The 17,888-nt window shown below is 30.7% G+C and overlaps 1 protein-coding gene across 2 annotated transcripts; it reads left to right on the forward strand.

Annotated features, from left to right (window-relative positions):
• The first annotated feature begins 7,185 nt into the window (after positions 1-7,185).
• Positions 7,186-8,691, forward strand: LOC146954461 (uncharacterized). Of its 2 annotated transcripts, XM_085716539.1 has the most exons (2): positions 7,186-7,540; positions 7,583-8,691. In XM_085716539.1, exons 1-2 carry the CDS (start codon positions 7,231-7,233, stop codon positions 8,344-8,346), a joined length of 1,074 nt encoding a protein of 357 aa, XP_085572665.1. In that variant the 5' UTR covers positions 7,186-7,230; the 3' UTR covers positions 8,347-8,691. The 2 variants fall into 2 exon arrangements, with proteins under 2 accessions (XP_085572665.1, XP_085572663.1); XM_085716537.1 differs by having other exon boundaries at positions 7,188-8,691.
• Positions 8,692-17,888: the final 9,197 nt, after the last annotated feature.

Below are 17,888 nucleotides of genomic sequence, written 5' to 3' on the forward strand. Positions count from 1 at the left end.
CAAATCAAGTGTCGCAAAATGCAAAAAATTCTTGTAGTGAGTTTTGAAAAAAGTTTTAAAATGAAAAAGCCAAGTGGCAAATGAGTATTTGTTTGTATTTTTTATATTGAAAGAAAATAGACTTAAAGTATGATTAAATTGATTTGATATTTGATTAAGAAAGAAAATAAAAAGAACGATCACTTGATTGAAAATCAATGCTTATTATGAAAATATTTTTGTGATTTTTGATTATTTGAATGTTTTTGTTGTTTTTGAATATTGAATAGAACATAAAATAAACTAACGTAGCAATAAAAATAAAGCGTGAGAATTTTGTAGTGACGTTGGATCACCACAAAATCTCCTAACCTAATCTATTTTTTTGTATTTTTCGATTTATAAAAGCGGTAAAGAAATAAAAGACACACACGCACGCACACTTTTCTCATTTATATTTACATTGGACCTAAATACATTCTAATTGCTGGAAAATAAATGACAATAATTAAAATGCTAAACAGAAATAAAATAAAATGCTAAAAAGAAATAAAATGCAAGAAAATAAAAGAAAGGGACAACCGAATTAGGGACAAAAATTGCCGAAGGGACAAAATTTCGAAGGGACTTATTCCGAAGGGACAGAAAAAAGAGGAAGAAGAAAAAGAATAGCTCATCAACACAAGCTAAATGAGGGAGAAGAGAGAAAAGTTCTTTGACAACTCAAGAGAACTTTTGGTGTGTGAAATTGTGAAGGATGAGAGCTCTATTTATAGGTTTTAAGGTTGATGAAAAATGGAAAATTGGTTTAATGCACTTTGATGGGGATTTGAATGAAATTGATGGTTTTGGAATGTGATTTGAATGATTTTTCAAATGGGAGAGTTGACAAGTAAAAATGGCATGATTGGTGGCACACTTGAGAAAGAAAAAAAAATTGAACCTTGACACTATATTTTTTGACAACTTTTGGACTCATTAAAAAAGTTAATAAAAACCTAAAGAAGTAATTAAACGAAAAAAATAAAAATAAAATGGTAAAATGGAAAATAAAAAAATATAAAAATCAAGACTGAATAAAAATGAAAGATAAAAATAAAAACTAAAAGTTTTAAAAAAAAAAGACTAATAAATAAAAAAAGTGAGAAGAGGTATTGATGATGAAACGCGTTCCTGATTAAAAATGGGAAAGAACTTTCTGACTTTGTGATTGAGGCTGTGATAGTGGCATGGTTGGAATAGAATTTTCTTTGGATCCCAAAGACAATTATTTCGGACTCATTAAAATGGTTAAAAAAAACTAAAAGAAATAATTAGACTAAAAAAATAAAAAAAGGAAAATTGGAAAATAAAGACTAAATAAAAATAAAGTATTAAAAGATGGAAACTAAAAAAAAGACTAATAAATAATAATAAAAATTAAAAAAAGTGAGAGGAGGTCTGAAAAAAAAAAACAAGATGTGTCAGTGGGACCTTAGGTCAAAAATTGGGGTATGACACTGAAGAACTGGGATTTAATATTAAATCATCCTTGAAGGATCTCAAAATTGTGATTTTACTTGCTTATTGTTCATAGATGGTTGTAGAGTTCTTAACCACAATTCAAATAGATAAGATATATTTGATCTTAGTATCAATTCTAAGAAAAGAAAAATTATTTATGCCTTTTGTTCTTAAAGTAGCAAAATCAAGAAAACAATATCAAGGAAATTTTGGCCGATAAATCACATTTGTGATTGAACGTAAGAGTACAATCAATGATGAAATGATCAAGACATAGAAATTAAAGGTAATGTCATATCTTTACATACTTGATACTTATAATTTGTGCTCCATGTATTATTATTATTATTATTTTGGTAGAATGCTCTATATAATTGATTTTCTAATGAAATTTTAATTATTGTGGTTGTGAATGGATGTTATTATTTCTTTTGAAAATATTAAGTTTAAGAATATTATTATTATTATTATTATTATTATTATTATTATTAATTTTTTTTTCAAGAATAATATTATTTTGAATTGGGAACCTTGTTAGTTGACAGGAGAACTATATATAAATTTTGTAGCAGTAATTCCTTCTAAAAAGTATGTCTATGATATTTTGAGGTCTCAAGCAAGTATTGCTTCTAGAACTTGAACTCACTAAGGATCACAATTATTTTATGTATATTTTGTTGGATTTTGTTTGTGAACGAAAGATGTATTTTGTGAAAGACTACAAATGATGCTATAATTACTGAAGGCTCGAGAAGAGCAAATATATTGTTATATGGAATAATAGAATTACGTACCGAGATGCATTATAAGATATCCAGTAGAGCATTATATGAAACTAATTTATAGAAATTTATTACGTTTCAAGGATAGCATATTGAAGAAAGAAAAATAAAAAGTTAAATATCTCTATATTACGAGATTACTATGGAGAAAATAAGTGTAGTGAAAAAAAAAGTTGATTTATACTACACTTATATTAGTGCAATGGAAGACACATATTATTGTAATCCAGAAGTTTACTTATTATATTTTTAGTGCAATATTATTGTAAACTAGAAGTTTACAAATTGTATTGAATTTATCGTTGGCAAGACCGATTGGGTTATCCCGGATCTATTGTGATGCATAAATTAGTTAAAAAAAAATTGATATATGTTGAAGAGCCAGAAGATTCTTCAATCTAGTAACTATTGTGTTACTAGTTCCCATAGAAAGTTGACAATAAGAATGAGTCTCTCACTTATATAAGGTGATAATTAAATGAATACAATGATCACGTAAATCACTTGGATATTATAACTAAATGGTCGCTTGTATATCCACAACCAGAAGTTTGTGAGATTATTATGTCAACAAATTTGACTAAGAGTTTATTTTAAGATCTTTTCAGAAAGCATTTGATAAGTATCATTTGTCTATTGATATTGAATAACTGATAGCATATGCTCATAAAAATGGACTTGAAGATTCATTCTTTAGACGTCTAAAGTTAATTGTATAATTGATACTTATCAGACTATGCCTTATAAACTCTATTTTGGTTATGAGACCATGTCTTATAAACTCAATTTTGGGAATCAACAAGTTGTTGAGATATTGATTCGCATCAAGCCAACACAATACTATATATAAGTTCTCCCCTTAATTTATCATTGGTTTTAGGTTAACAACCTAATATTTCTCATATAAGTGGATGTTTGGATGTGTTATATATATCACAATTGCTCCAATATAATGCACTACGATAAATCTCGAAAGAATATTGGGAAAAAATATTTGATATGAGTCTCCATCTATCATTAACTGTATTGAGCCAACTTATTTACAGCCTAGTAGGCTGATTATCAATTGATGGATTAGTTTTCCCAATATTGGGGGGAGATAATAAGCGGCTGAAAATGTGAACCTGAAGTTCAATAAATTATTTTAAAGGAAATATTATTGTCTCGTCTTGATCCTCAATGTATAACTCATTTGCAAAGGTAAATAAATCAAATATCAGCTGCTAATGCTCCAAATGAAATAGATGTCCTTGTCGGATAATCTAATATGCAAATGAGTCTCAACTGTGCCTGAAGCATGGTAGATCAATCGGTTCCAAATATAAAAATCCTTGAATAAGAAAAGGAGCTTAAAGGAATGATAACCCAAATGAGGATATAGAAACTCAAAGTGTTTTCTGACATAATTGTTTTATTTGTTCCAGAAGAACTAATCAGGTACCTGAAACTTATGAAATATTGATAAATTGTCATGAAAGAAAGATCTCAATGGAATGAGATGGAACTGAAATGAAGTCAACGTCGACGTGTTTTTGAATATAATATAGTGCTATATGTGATAAGTAATAATGAGGATCATGAATTCAAGTTTATTAAAGATTATAGAAATGGAAAATATGTGCAGATGGAAAAGAGACAGTTCCAGTGAAATCAAACTCTTTGGTCCTGTAGTTCGCACACTTGAAGATGTGAAGTTAAATGGATATATATGGTTTTTCCCGCGAAAACATATGTTCACCTGAAGTGAATTGGTCAATGTCTACCATTTATTTTTAAGAGACATATATTCTTTAAAGACATATTCACCTAAAGTGAATTCAAGATTTTTTTTTTTTTATTAAGTTAAGTAGCACATGAAAGGCTCAAATTATATGAAAGATGTGTTACAATATGACTCACTTGATAGTCATGATTATATTAAACTCCCTGAAGGATTTCATTTGCATAATACATGCTATCAAAATTATTGAAAAGAAGACATCATTTGTCCATTTTAAAGATTTAGAAATGACTTTGTCATAATCGATTTTATGATGATGATATAAATATTATTAGAACTCTTGAAGAGATTCTAAAATATGTTGATTATAGAGAAGTTTGAAATGAAATATGTTGGATGCAAAATATTTGCTTGAAATTGCGAAATTATTATTTAAATTAGATTTTGCGCATAATAATGTATTGGACAAATCTAGTTGATTATGTACGAGAATGATTACGATGTCACTTGATGTGAGTAAATATCATGTCCTCGAGAAATGATGAACAATTGAGTTGGTCCTGAAGTACCATATCTTAGCTTAGATGAGGACACTAATGTATTTTGCTAACTATATATATATATATATATATATATATATATATATATATATATATATATATATATATATACCGTGATATTTTTTTATTTATTTTGTGAATATTAGTAAACACAGATATTGGAGCAAAGTCAAACTTACAATTTGTATCTTAGAGAAACAACAATATCATCCGATCATTTAGAAATGTTAACACTACATCAGGAAAGTGGAGGATGCTCTTTTATTAAGGATTATGAGTTTACACATACAAGAAACTTGAAGTTTTCTTATTCTATAAGAAGGCTCTTTAAACAACTCAATATGAAGATAATATCTCAAGCACTGTTAATTTGAAGAAGAGTATGGAGATAAATCAGATCTCTCTTCAAAGTCACCACCAAGTAAAGCTTCTGAGTAACTAGTAGATTTTCTTCGTCTCATATACGATTATCTTTATGAGGGGGAGACATAAAGGTGTTCTGCACTCTTTTTCCCTTAACCAAGGTTTTATCCCACTGGGTTTTCCTGGTAAGGTTTTTAACGAGGCAGATTATCACACAAAAGGATGTTGTACTCTTTTTCCTTCACTAGAATTTTTTTCCCTCTGAGTTTTTCTCTAGTAAGGTTTTAATTAGGCATATCCTTCATGGACATCCAAAGGGGAGTGTTATGAATAATATTAATAAAATGTGGATGTCCATTTTCCTAAGACTTTCTATGTTCCTTAACTCCTTTGTGTGAATGCCTTTGCTCATTGTTATTGACACTTAGTCTTATGGCTTTCCACGTACTTGTAACTTATCACACATGTGTCCCATAAATAGGACTTATATTTCATTGTAAAGAACACATTTGTGAAGAGAATAACACAAAGCTTTCATCATCTTCTTCCTCTTCTTCTTTGATCTTGTGCTTTTAGTTAATTTTATAATAGTTATGTATATTATTTTGCTTTTTGTTATCTAAAATATTGGATTGTAATAAAAGATCCAAATGTTAATTGTAATATTGTAGAGTTTAAAGTATTAAAACTAACTGTTAATTGTTTGCTTTAATATCTTTTGAGTCAAGGATAAGAAAAATACATATAAATTTTCAATATCGGGGGGCATTTTGCACATAAGTGCAAAACTTCAGGGGGTATTTGCAAAACTTCATGTTGACTAACAGAAGAATTTGAGAGAGAGGGTAAATTGATTAACGTTGTACAATTTCAGGGGGATAATTGAAGTTTTGTTAATTTTAGGGGGGTAATTGACAAAGCTTACAATTTCAGAGGTAATTGCCTATTTACTCATAATAAATGCTTTACGTGGGTAAGGGGAATATTCTTTGGTGTCGTTATATTTCGTTTGGGTTATATTTGTACTTCCTATTATTGTTATATATTTGTGCTGCTTTTATGTCAAAAAAAAAATATTTGTGCTGCTTCAAAACAAAAACAATATCACATTGACATTTTTCCCAAAAAAATAAAATAAAATATCACATTGACATTTGAATATTTAAAACTAAACACTTCTTCAAAAATAATTGTTATATATTTGTGCTGTTTCAAAACAAAAACAATATCACATTTGACATTTGAATATTTAAAACTAAACAGTTCATCAAAAACAAAAGAGAATAACGTTTGAACTTGCTAATTAGTTAATGTTTATTTTAAAGTTGTGTTATTTGAACATTATAACAACTTTTGAAATAATCAAAATTTTATAAAGAAAATACTCTAAGTTATTGACACAAAAACCAAAGCAATAGAGAAAAAGTAAAAATATAATGTGAGTATGAGAGATAAAATTATCAAAAAATGGTTGTTCAAATATCATTTCTATTTTATCAATAAAAATTAGACAAAATTACACAATTCGTCCCTTAACTTAATTTCAGGTAACATTTTTGTCTTTTATCTTTTTTTTTCCTTCCCAATTTAATCCTTTTTGTTATAAAATATCAATATCTTATCATTTTTTATGAGATTTTTTCAATGAATTTAGCTTTGTATGATGAAGATTTGTTTGAGTTTGATGAGTTTTTGATGATTTTTTTGGAGATTTTTATTTTTATTTTTGATAAAATAAGATAATTATGTTGACATATTTTAACATAAAAGACTAAATCAAAACAAAGAAAATGATAAACGACGAAAGTGTTATCTGAAACGATGCAATTTTGCCTAAAAATTATTTAAATGAAATATTCTCAATATTTTGAAAGAAAACAAGAAGTCAGATTACTAAATCATGCGTGACAAAAAATCAATGGAACCGAATATAAATGTCAACAATATAAAAAGGGACGTTTAAGAAACATCTAGTCTAGTGTTAGAAAATGTATTACTACTACTTTTTCTATAAAAATTTTGATCATCAACTACAAGACAATTGTGGCACAGGCTGGATCAAGAGAAGCATGGTCCAATATACTTACTGGAAATGCAAACCCTATGTGATTTTGAAATTACTATATGGCGACATCCCACATGACCTTCTTAAATTTTCTCTTCTTCCAATTCTACCTAACTTTCTGATACACCTTCAACTTATTAAAGACTTCCCATGCATTCTCGACACTTGACAACTCTTTACTACTTTCACTTGCTATCTTTTATTGCTCTCAACTGTCCACTATACCTTTTCCACTATTATATAACACACCGTTTGTGCATGCAATCTACAACATCACATCAAGTTTTTCCTACTGAAAAACCGAAACAAAGTGTTCAAAAGGTAAGTAAGATGGAAAAGGTGAGTACAATTCTTTTGTTTGTTGTACTAGTAGTAGTGCATGCAAGTGCAGCACGTATGGTTCCAAATGGAGAAGGTGGCCATGAAGAAAAGATGGGTGAGGTGCATGCAAATCTTCCAGCACATGCAGTAAGTTCAACTGGTAAGGGTGTTGATGACAAGAAGAATTTCTTGGTTGGTGGTGTTGGTGGATTTGCAGGTGGCTTTGCTGGGATTGGTGGGGTTGGTGGTGGTATTGGGAAGGTTGGTGGAATTGGTGGTGGCATTGGAGGTGGAATTGGGAAGGTTGGTGGAATTGGTGGTGGCATTGGAGGTGGAATTGGAAAACTTGGTGGGATTGGTGGTGGGATAGGTGGTGGAATAGGGAAGTTTGGTGGGATTGGGGGTGGAGCTGGAATTGGTGGTTACCATGGTATTGGTGGTGGTATTGGGAAGTTTGGTGGTATAGGTGGTGGAATAGGAAAGTTTGGTGGCCTTGGTGGTGGTGCTGGAATTGGTGGCTTCCATGGGATTGGTGGTGGAGCTGGAATTATCGGTGCTCACCATGGCATTGTTGGTGGAGCTGGTATCGGTGGCGTCCATGGGATTGGTGGTGCAGCTGGAGTTGGTGGGCTTGGTGGTGCAGCTGGAATTGGTGGCTTCCATGGGATTGGTGGTGGGGTTGGAGTTCTTGGTGGTCACCATGGACTTGGAGGGTTAGGCGGTGTTGGGGGTTTAGGTGGGGTTGGTGGTGGTGTTGGAGGTTTGGGTGGGGCTGGAGGAGTGGGAGGTTTGGGTGGAGCCGGAGGAGTAGGAGGCTTAGATGGCGCCGGTGGTGGTGTTGGCGGCTTGGGTGGTGGCGGTGGAGGTTTAGGTGGTGGTAGTGGGGTTGGAGGCTTGGGTGGTGCCGGAGGAGTTGGAGGCTTGGGTGGTACCGGAGGAGTTGGAGGCGTGGGTGGTGCTGGTGGTGCAGGAGGCCTAGGTGGTGGTAGTGGTGGTTTGGGTGGTGGTACTAGTGGTTTGGATTGCGGTGGTGGCCTTCACCCTTGTCCTTGATTATATTTAATTTTATGCTTTGCATGCATGTTGTTGTATTGATTTATTGTGCTGCCAATTCAATATTGCTTTAGTTTAGATATATAGTCTTAGGTTTTGAGTCAAAAAAAAGGCAGTCTTAGGTTTAATTTTAATTAGCACCTTCCTTTACTAGAAATTTATTAATGTTTCAGTTTGTAGCTTCATACGTTGTTGTCTTGTCTAATCAATTTAGGGTTTTGAAGTTCTTGTCAATCATGCATCGATGATCAATTTATTGTTATTTCTAGTTTGTAACCGGTATCTTGTAGTGCTATCGCATTCTATCATGTTATCATATAATTTTGTAGCTACCTTTTAAGTTCATATCGTATTGTCAGCCTTTGAAATGTTTGTCTATGTTAATGCACATTTTTACTCCACAAATTTTTAAATTAATAATTTATCGTGCTTTTGCAATAATATGTTAGTGAAAAAAAAAATATCACGACAGTGGTACAAAATAGTGATTGATAGTATAAGCATATTTTCCCTCAAAAAGATAGTATAAGCAAGCATATTTGTTTACCACTTTAGTTAATAAAACGAGGTGATAATTTTGAAATTAATTGAAACTTTGTACTGTAAGTGCGATAACCAAGTTAAGATTGACAAACAAAAGATTCAAAAATAGCAATAAATGTGGTCAAAGATAAATCTGAAAATTCAAAATAAAAACAAAATATCAGAATAAAAGTTAAATAAAATAAAAACAAAATATCAGCAAAATCCACATATATATTTTGCTATTTGGGAAGGTCAATGTTCAAGAAATTAACCGTTATGTAGCAAATAGCGTAAATTGGTATTCGATTGTTTGAGTTGGAATCATGACCAAAATGAAGGAGATATATGGGAGAAGACAACACACCTTTCTTTCCAAGGGCAGAGCTAGGAATTTAAAGGCAGAAGGACTAAATACAAGAAACATAATTTGATTAAAAGAATAATTGTTTAAATATAAAAGGTATATAAGAAATCCTAAACTAATATTTTCTTGTTTGTGAAAGAAACTTATAACTATATTTAGTATGAGACATTAATAGGTAAATATATTTAACATACAAAAAAAAAAAAAAAATAGTAATGCATGTGTTCTAGGGTTAAATATGTTTTAGTCCCTACAAAATCATGCATTTTTAAGTTTAGTCCCTCAAAAAATTTTGTACAATTTTAGTCCTTATTTGCATTTATATGGACTATATTGATTTGAGGACTAAAAATAATTTGTTTAAGAAAATGTTTTCAAAATAGGCCTATTGATATTACTTGACAACTAATATCAATAGGCCTATTGATATTAGTTTGTCTAGTAACATGGTAAAAAATATACATTTTTTTGGCAGAAAAAAAAATAAACATTTTAATTAGATTAATTGGGGGGATCATAACCAAATAATACTTGATGACAATTTTATATATCTTAGTTGTAATGTATAATTTTTTTTTTTTTAAATGTGGGGGCACCATGGCCTCTAAAGGCCCCCGTACCTCCGCCACTTATTCTTTCTGATTTATACGCATTATTTAGTGAGGTAACAATTTATAATAGAATAAGTTCAGTGTAAAAAATTAGAATAAATCAATATCAATGTGTAAATAATGTGTATTTAATTGATATAGTATTTTTTTTTGAAGAAATTGATATAGTATTTGTCATCTAAGTAATACTCAGTTGGTATGGATAATGCATAATATATGCAAGGTGTTAAAATTGATATAGTATTTTCTTTTCTTTCAGATTTTCTTTCATCGCATTTATTGTTTTTCTATGACATTTATCGGATATATCTAACAGCCTATATAAATAGTTGAGATTGGTGTAGAGAATTCGAAAGGAGAGTATCTGGATCTCTTGTTTGACTACCAACATTGAGAAATGTTTAGATTATAAGTATTTTGGTCAAACACCCTAGTTAAGAAATCTTTTCCAAATATATATCATTTTGATTTGTTAAAAAAATATATTAAATATTATAATGAATTTTACACATGATTTTTCAAAAATAAAAGACTTCATCTCTTCTCTCACATGAAACCCTACATATTTGAATGGTAAGTTGGCGAATTTTAGCTTTTTGTCTCTGCATCTTTTTTTTTTTTAAGACAAACCATGTAAGAAAGTGTTTCAAATGCCACATTAAATTGCATCAAAGCATAAGAACAATCTAAATTCACAAACACTACTCCTATAGTGCTTATCCAATTATAGCCAACAGAAGCTTCCATTTCTTCATTCCATAGTTGTTTATCTTCAAAACTTAGAAAATTAATCAACCATAAAAGTATAAATTGAAAGAAAAATATCATTTTCTTATATTTTCTTCTCTTCACTCTCATCTCCCGTCATTTCATTCTCATTAAAAACTTCCAAATGACAAACTCATGTATGAGCAACTTTTCAAACATGTTCACTGCATTTTTTTTTTCGTTTGAAGAAGATTATATAACTTTCAAGTTTATGATTTTTAATGGGTTAAGCAACAAATTTGGGATCTACACTTTTCTCAACAATCTCCTTCGTTCTACTCGAATTTGAACTAGAATGGTGGTGAGGTAGAGAGTTTGTAGGTTTTCTTGGTTTGGGTTTGTGTGCTTAATGGAGAAATGTTTTTTGGGCCAGGTTTGCATTAATGATGACTGGGGCGGATGTATTCAAGGGCTAAGTGGGGCTAAAGCCCCACATGCCACTTCCCTCTTTTTTATATATATTATAAAAAAGGGTAATAACCATTTTGATTTCTGAATGTGTAATAAATAGTCATAATAGTCTCTTAATGTATTAAAATTCTAAAATAGTCTCTGATTTTGTACTTTGTTAGTTATAATAGTCCCTGAATTGACAATAAGTAAGTATATTGAAAGGTTAATATGACAATATTAATGAAGTATTTTTAATGTTAGAGACTATTTTGACTAACAAAATGTACAATCAGAAACAATTTAAAATTTTGATACATTAAAAGACTATTTTAGCCCCACATGTATCAAATGTCTAGATTCGCCCCTGAATGATGATGACGAAGATTGTGGTATGGGTTTGAGTTGATGATGAATAAGGATTTATGGGTTTGCGTTTGCTTTTGTTGATGATGGATTTAGAGGTTTGACAGGGTTGTGGAGGTTGTTGGTGGTAGTTGTTTTTCGTTTTCTTCTTCATTTTTGGTGGTCTAAGCCGTCTCTTTGTATAAGTTATACCATTTTGTAATTGTGGTTTTGTTGTGTTTGTTACTTTCACCTTTTGTATTGTTTCCCGTTATACACATTTGTGCTTAACTGGCTCATTTCTCCATCTTTTATCTTTTTCTTACATCTTGCGCTTGTTATGTTTGTGGTTGCCATCTTCTTTATCTCTTATCTTTTTCTTTTTTATTTTTATTTTGAAGAAGTCAAACTAGCCTATCAAAATTGACATCATGAAGAATCAAACACGCGACCATGAGAGAAACACACTTCAAATTTTCAAGTCAACACTACGAGACCAACCCAAATTAAATCTTATCTCTTTTATTACATTAGAAGCATATTACATATGTACATACTTTTATTTTTCAATTTATTTTGATACATGCTTTAGAAACAGTTTCGTGTTTCGCTTCTAAAATTTAGAATAAATCAAAATTTTAATTGAGTGACAATTCAATTCCCCTATTTCTTATGACTCGTATCTTTACTTAAAAATAAGCATAAATAAGTTAAATTACAAAATTATATATTAGTCATTAATAAGTACACTAGAAAAAGCTATAGTTTTTCTTATTTATGAAAAGAATATCTACTATATTTTTATGCTTTTTTGTTTTTAAGACAAAACAAAGTGTAATAGTACAAGGGCACAACCTAAAATAAATGGAGTATGTTCCATTTTGCATGGCTGCCACATGTACGGCTAGGTTGGATTTTCTGCAACAAAATAAGAGCAGTTTATGTCCGCACATTGTATCACTGACTGGCTTAGGCTTAGTAGAGTTTGGAACCATCGATTCAGAAACTATAGAATACAGAATACCGCCGAGTCTTTATTCAAAGCCATATCACATCACGCAGAGGAAGTTATTACCCCATGCCAAATTATGAGATATGTATTTATTACCCGAGTTATTCTGTATTCAATAAATAGTATGTTTTTATAATTTATTACGTGATGCAATAACTAACTACCCCACCTGCAAAATTCTTTAGGCTTTGTTTAAGGTTTGGAGGAGAAAGAAATGGACGGCTTTATAAGGTTGAAAATTTAGGAGATAAGAAAAATCATTTACATTTTTTTGAGTGTCTTTTAATAGAATGATAAGTTAATCTTTATGATTAATATATTTTTAATTTTAAGAATATTATAACAACATAGATTAAATTTAAATAATTTATGTAAATCCTTCAAAATCCTCATTCTCTAATACAATTTTTAAGTTCCTTCAAATAATGAGGAGGATTTGACTATTCTTAGTCTCACCCCAATATAATATAGTTACACCCAAATTTATTTAAAATTTTACAATAATACCGAAATTGTCATCTCTATGTAAAATTCTAAAAACCTCTTTTTCATGATCATTATGAACCTTCACCCCCTTTGACCCACAAACCACCATGAATGTGAAACCAACATCAAAGATTGAATCAACATATTTTTCTTTGATCGACACTCTATTCATAAAGGTCAGTGAATCTCATGAATTTCATTATCAAAAAGTTTCCATTTATTTAAGATTATGTATCAATTATTAAGGTAAATGTAATTTGATTTTACTTATGTACAATTACACTATGAGAGGTTCATGAAAATTCAATTTACCTATGTACAATTATTCACTATGAGATGTTAGTGTAAATTCAGTTTACGTATGTACAATTACTCACTGTGAGATGTTAGTGTAAATTAAGTTTACGTATATACAAATTATGAAGAGTGCGCGTGAACAAATTTATATACACAAAGACATAAACTTAGTTTATGTAGCTTATGTAAACTCAGTTTACATTAACTATGAGAGGTTAGCATAAATTCAGTTTACGTATGTACAATTACTCATTATGAGAGGTAAGTGTAAATTAAGTTTATGTATGTATTATGTAGACTGCGCATGAACATGTTTATACACACAGACGTAAACTTAGTTTACATAGCTTATGGAAACTCAGTTTACATTAACTATGTAAACTGAATTTACATAGTTTTAGAAACTACTATCTTTCTCTCAATTTCACATTTTTCTATCCTACATTTCAATCAATTTTACAGATTTATCAATTTTTCTATCTTACGCGATTGGATGTTATTGAAGAGTACGCAAGTAAAAAGAGACGAGGAGAGGAAGGCGTTCAGAAATCGTGTGTAAGTCCTTCTTTCTGGCTTTGTCAGGGTTTGAGAGATGAATACGTGAAAATAGTGACGACTTTCAAAAACGGTGTGAGTGTTTGGGGATGATGAATACGTGAACCAAGTTTGTGGGGTTTGAATGATTAACCGAGACATGTGATGAAAGGGTCTTGGATTAAATAAAAAAATTATTTCAGTTAAAGGGTATATTGGTCCTTCTGGGGTGTAACTTGGGTTTTTTGGGGTGTGAGTAGTATATGTCGAAGGATTTTATGTTATGAAGAAAAATGAACCCTCCAAAATCTTCCTCCCTCAATGTCATCTATTTCTTTCAATTGCTCCTTCCTTTTTTCCCACACTCCACCCTTTCCTTCCCCTCCAAACTCGCAAACAAAGCCTTATAATTTCCAAGCATTAGACGACACTCTGTGCACGTTTGTTCACATTTTGTATTGTGCTAATGCTATAAACTAATGACACTGATTTTTATGAAATTTTGATTTTAATTAAAATTATTTTAATTTTGACTAAACTTATCTTTTTCAATAATACCAACAATATCTATACTATATATAAAGAAAATAACTCCTTTCAACTCTTTTGGGCTGACTCTTTCTTTCTAAATATGCTCTCAATTTTGAATACAAATAACACATGTAACAAGTAGATAAGAATAATATTAAATATTAAAAAAATGTAACAAACACAATATGAATATATATATATATATATATATATATATATATATATATATATATATATATATATATATATATGTTTTTTTCCTTTATCATTTAAAAAGTGTAACAAACTAGATGAATATATTTATACTTACTTTTTCATTATCCCAATTATACCCTTAAACAACTTTTTCTATAATAAAAATCGTTGTTGGTTTCATTAAAAAAAATAGATTATATATTTTTTGTAGAAAAGTGTTCCATAGCGAATTATATGTATCAATTTTCAATGAAATATTAATTTTTTTTTCCAATTCTTCATGTTTTGAATTAATTTATTTAGTGGCTAAAAATTCATCTTTTACGATGAATAAGTGGGAAAGTCAGGGTTCAAACATAGCCCTTGCATATTATAGCCCAACCAACTGAGTTAAACTTACCAGAATATTTTCTTTCTTCAAATTCTACTTTCTAATTAATACTACTTGTATCTTTCTCAATTCATTATTTTCCACTTTTCTTGTATGTTTGTGAATACATCATTAATTTATAAAGGCACTTTCGTAAAAACATCTTTATCTATCTATTTATCTTTATCTCGTTTATACTATTTTCTTTTGTTTTTTTTTTCAACAAAATTTATTCTATCTTCCTAGTGTATATGAAATGATCAAATAAGTCGCACATAATGGGACAGAGGAGACCTATATACACTACCAAAACATTATATTTCAATTGAGGAATGCTAAATAGTGCGAAGGAATTGAAGGGCGAATGGCACACGATGCATGCTGGTAGTTGTATCATAATTGTAAAAATAATTAGAAATCAAGCTACATTACAATTTCAAACACATCCTATGGTTGTCATCTTTCGTTGCTTTTCGTCAAACAACTTCTCGCACCATCAAGCTTTTCCCATTTCAATTTACATTATTGGAAAATATTATATGTCACTTCCCTAGTTAATAAGGTTAATTGTTCAAATTTTCTTAAAAAAAAAAAAAGGTTAATTGTTTAAATTTACCTTCTAAAATAAGCGAAGTCTGAAAAATGTCTATGTAAAACATTGACATTTGTAATTTGAGATTCTTCTTTTTTTTTTTTTTTATCTCCTAGTTTTCCATGTAGACATAAACTTGAAGAAAAGTGATTTAGAGGTTGATTTTTTTTTCATGATTTATTTATAAGCATGTTTAAGGCGTTAAAATATGAATTTCCATAAAAATTTAGAATTTTTGGACGATGGATGAATTAGTTATGAATTTTTGGACGATGGATGAATTAGTTATGAATTTTTAAAGTGTTCAAAACTCCAAAAACAAAACAACGGGAAACTCAACCTAAAAGGCGAATTTTGATATGATTTTTTGCAGAGACATCTATAATAGTATATAGAAAGGATATGTAAAGTTTCATAGTATTTTGAAGAAGCCTCAATTTATTTTTATTTTTATCTAAACGTTCAAAATTGTAGATTTATTTCGAGTAAGCATATACTCACGGGTCAAAGTTAGTTTTTTCATTTTGCTAGATTGTTTATAACATCATATGAACCTCCACCATAAAGTTTTTTAGTTTTTAAACAAGGGACAAGTTTATTATGAATTTTCATTCTCCATAATTTTGACATCTTTAAAAAAATCATAATTAATTCATCCCTCATTTAAAAATTCAGAAATTTTATGGTGAAAGTTATTATGATTTTATAAACAAGCGAGCAAAAATTAGAAAAGGAAACTTGAACTATGAATATATGCTTACTTGAAAGAAAATTGTAATTTTGCAAGTTTGGGTAAAAAAAATAAAATAAATTGAGTCATCTTTATAATGATACGAGACTTTAGATATCTTTTATATATATGATTATAGATGTTTTATATATATGATTATAGATGTCTATGAAAAAACTAGCTCAAAATTCAATTTTTAGGTCGAGGTTTTTGTTGTTTTATTTTTTGAATTTTCGGCGCTTTAAAAATTCACTATTAATCAGTCCTTTGTAAGAAAATTGTATTCCTTTGTGAAAAGCCATATTTTAATTTCCTAAACATGTTTGTAAAAAATCATGCAACAATTCTGAAGGTGAGAAAAACACAAGAAGGGGGGTTGAATTGTGTTAGCTTTTTCTTCTTTTTAAAACTAAGTCCAGTGTTCAGAGTCTGATAGAGTTCAGTGTCTTGAACAAAGTTTAGAGTCTTATACAGCGGATAATGTAGAGAGAGAGAGAGAGAGAGAGAGAGAGAGAGAGAGAGAGAGAGAGAGAGAGAGAGAGAGAGAGAGAGAGAGAGAGAGAGAAGAGAAGAGAAAGACACAAAGCAATTATACAGGTTCCTTCCACAATCCGGAAGTAGTCCTGTCCCCCTTGCACTTCTAAGGAGAGTTCACTAAAAACAATATCTGATTACAACTGCCCAAGCACAAAAGCAAGAGACTTCAAACTACTCAAGCACAAAAGCAAGAGGTTCCCTATGCTCAAGCACATACGCAAGAGTCTTCATATACTCAAGCACAATAGCAAGAGACTTCTAAACAAACACAATTACACAGAAAAATGTTTGAGATTGAACACTTGATATACAATTAACGGTGTTCACAATACAAATCAGATACAGACTCTTTAAGACTCTAGAATTTCTAAGATATGAAAGTTGTCTCTGAGGAGTATAAGGATGCGGGTGCTTTGGTGGTTTGTTGTTGGGATGATGAAGAAGGCGAGGTTTCTCACCTCGATATTGATGCCTTGTAGAGCGGTTCTCGATTGAAGAGACGTTAAACACTCAACATCAGCCTGGAGAGGCGGTGGGAAGAATACTCATGGTTAGTCTGGAGAGGCGGAGGTAACAGTACTCGTGATCAACCTTTGAGGTGGAGTTGCAAGGTTAAAGGCATAGTGGAAGTACTCATTTGGGAGTTGAGGTAGAGAAAGCTCAACTTGAGGTGGAATTGATGACACAGGGAATGGTACAACTATGTAGGACCTTGGGTGCTAAGCTCTAGTTGTGAGCAAGGGAATTTTTCAAGAGGACGGAAGGTATTCTGGGATTTGAAGAATGGATGACATGGCTTGTGTGATTACCAAAAAGACCAAGGGTGATTGGATGCAAGGTGATCTTCAAGGAAGCGGGAGACGTTCCGTGGTTGAAGAGAGTTTGGTGTAGACTTGTGGAGCTACTTGGTGTAGTTGGATGCAAGGAAAAGAAAAAAGGAGATTGGTGATTGATGGCTAAAATGGCATCATCATCAATTTGAAGGCAAGGTGGAGAAATGTTGAAATTGCCTTAAAATTGAAGTTCTGGAGGAGTGGAAAATCGGGCCCTGATTTGTATAAATCGGTGGTCAATTTTGAGTGTTGCTGCAGCCTTTCCTTTCGACATTTTTCGGGCCCCGATTTGTCTAAATTGGTGTGAGTTTTGAGTCCGAATTCACAACCGCTGCATATCCAGTGTTCCATGAAAGAACAAATCATTTGGTGATAGATTGTCATATTGTCAGAGAAAAGCTTCAAGCAAATATCCTCAAACT

Source organism: Medicago sativa, chromosome 1 (assembly GCF_051527215.1).
Source record: "Medicago sativa cultivar Bolivia chromosome 1, Bolivia_mono, whole genome shotgun sequence".
Classification (NCBI taxonomy): domain Eukaryota; kingdom Viridiplantae; phylum Streptophyta; class Magnoliopsida; order Fabales; family Fabaceae; genus Medicago; species Medicago sativa.

Bases quoted from the DNA above. Each gene is read 5' to 3' on its own strand.
- LOC146954461 (XM_085716537.1), top strand. From the start codon at position 7,231: ATGCAATCTACAACATCACATCAAGTTTTTCCTACTGAAAAACCGAAA.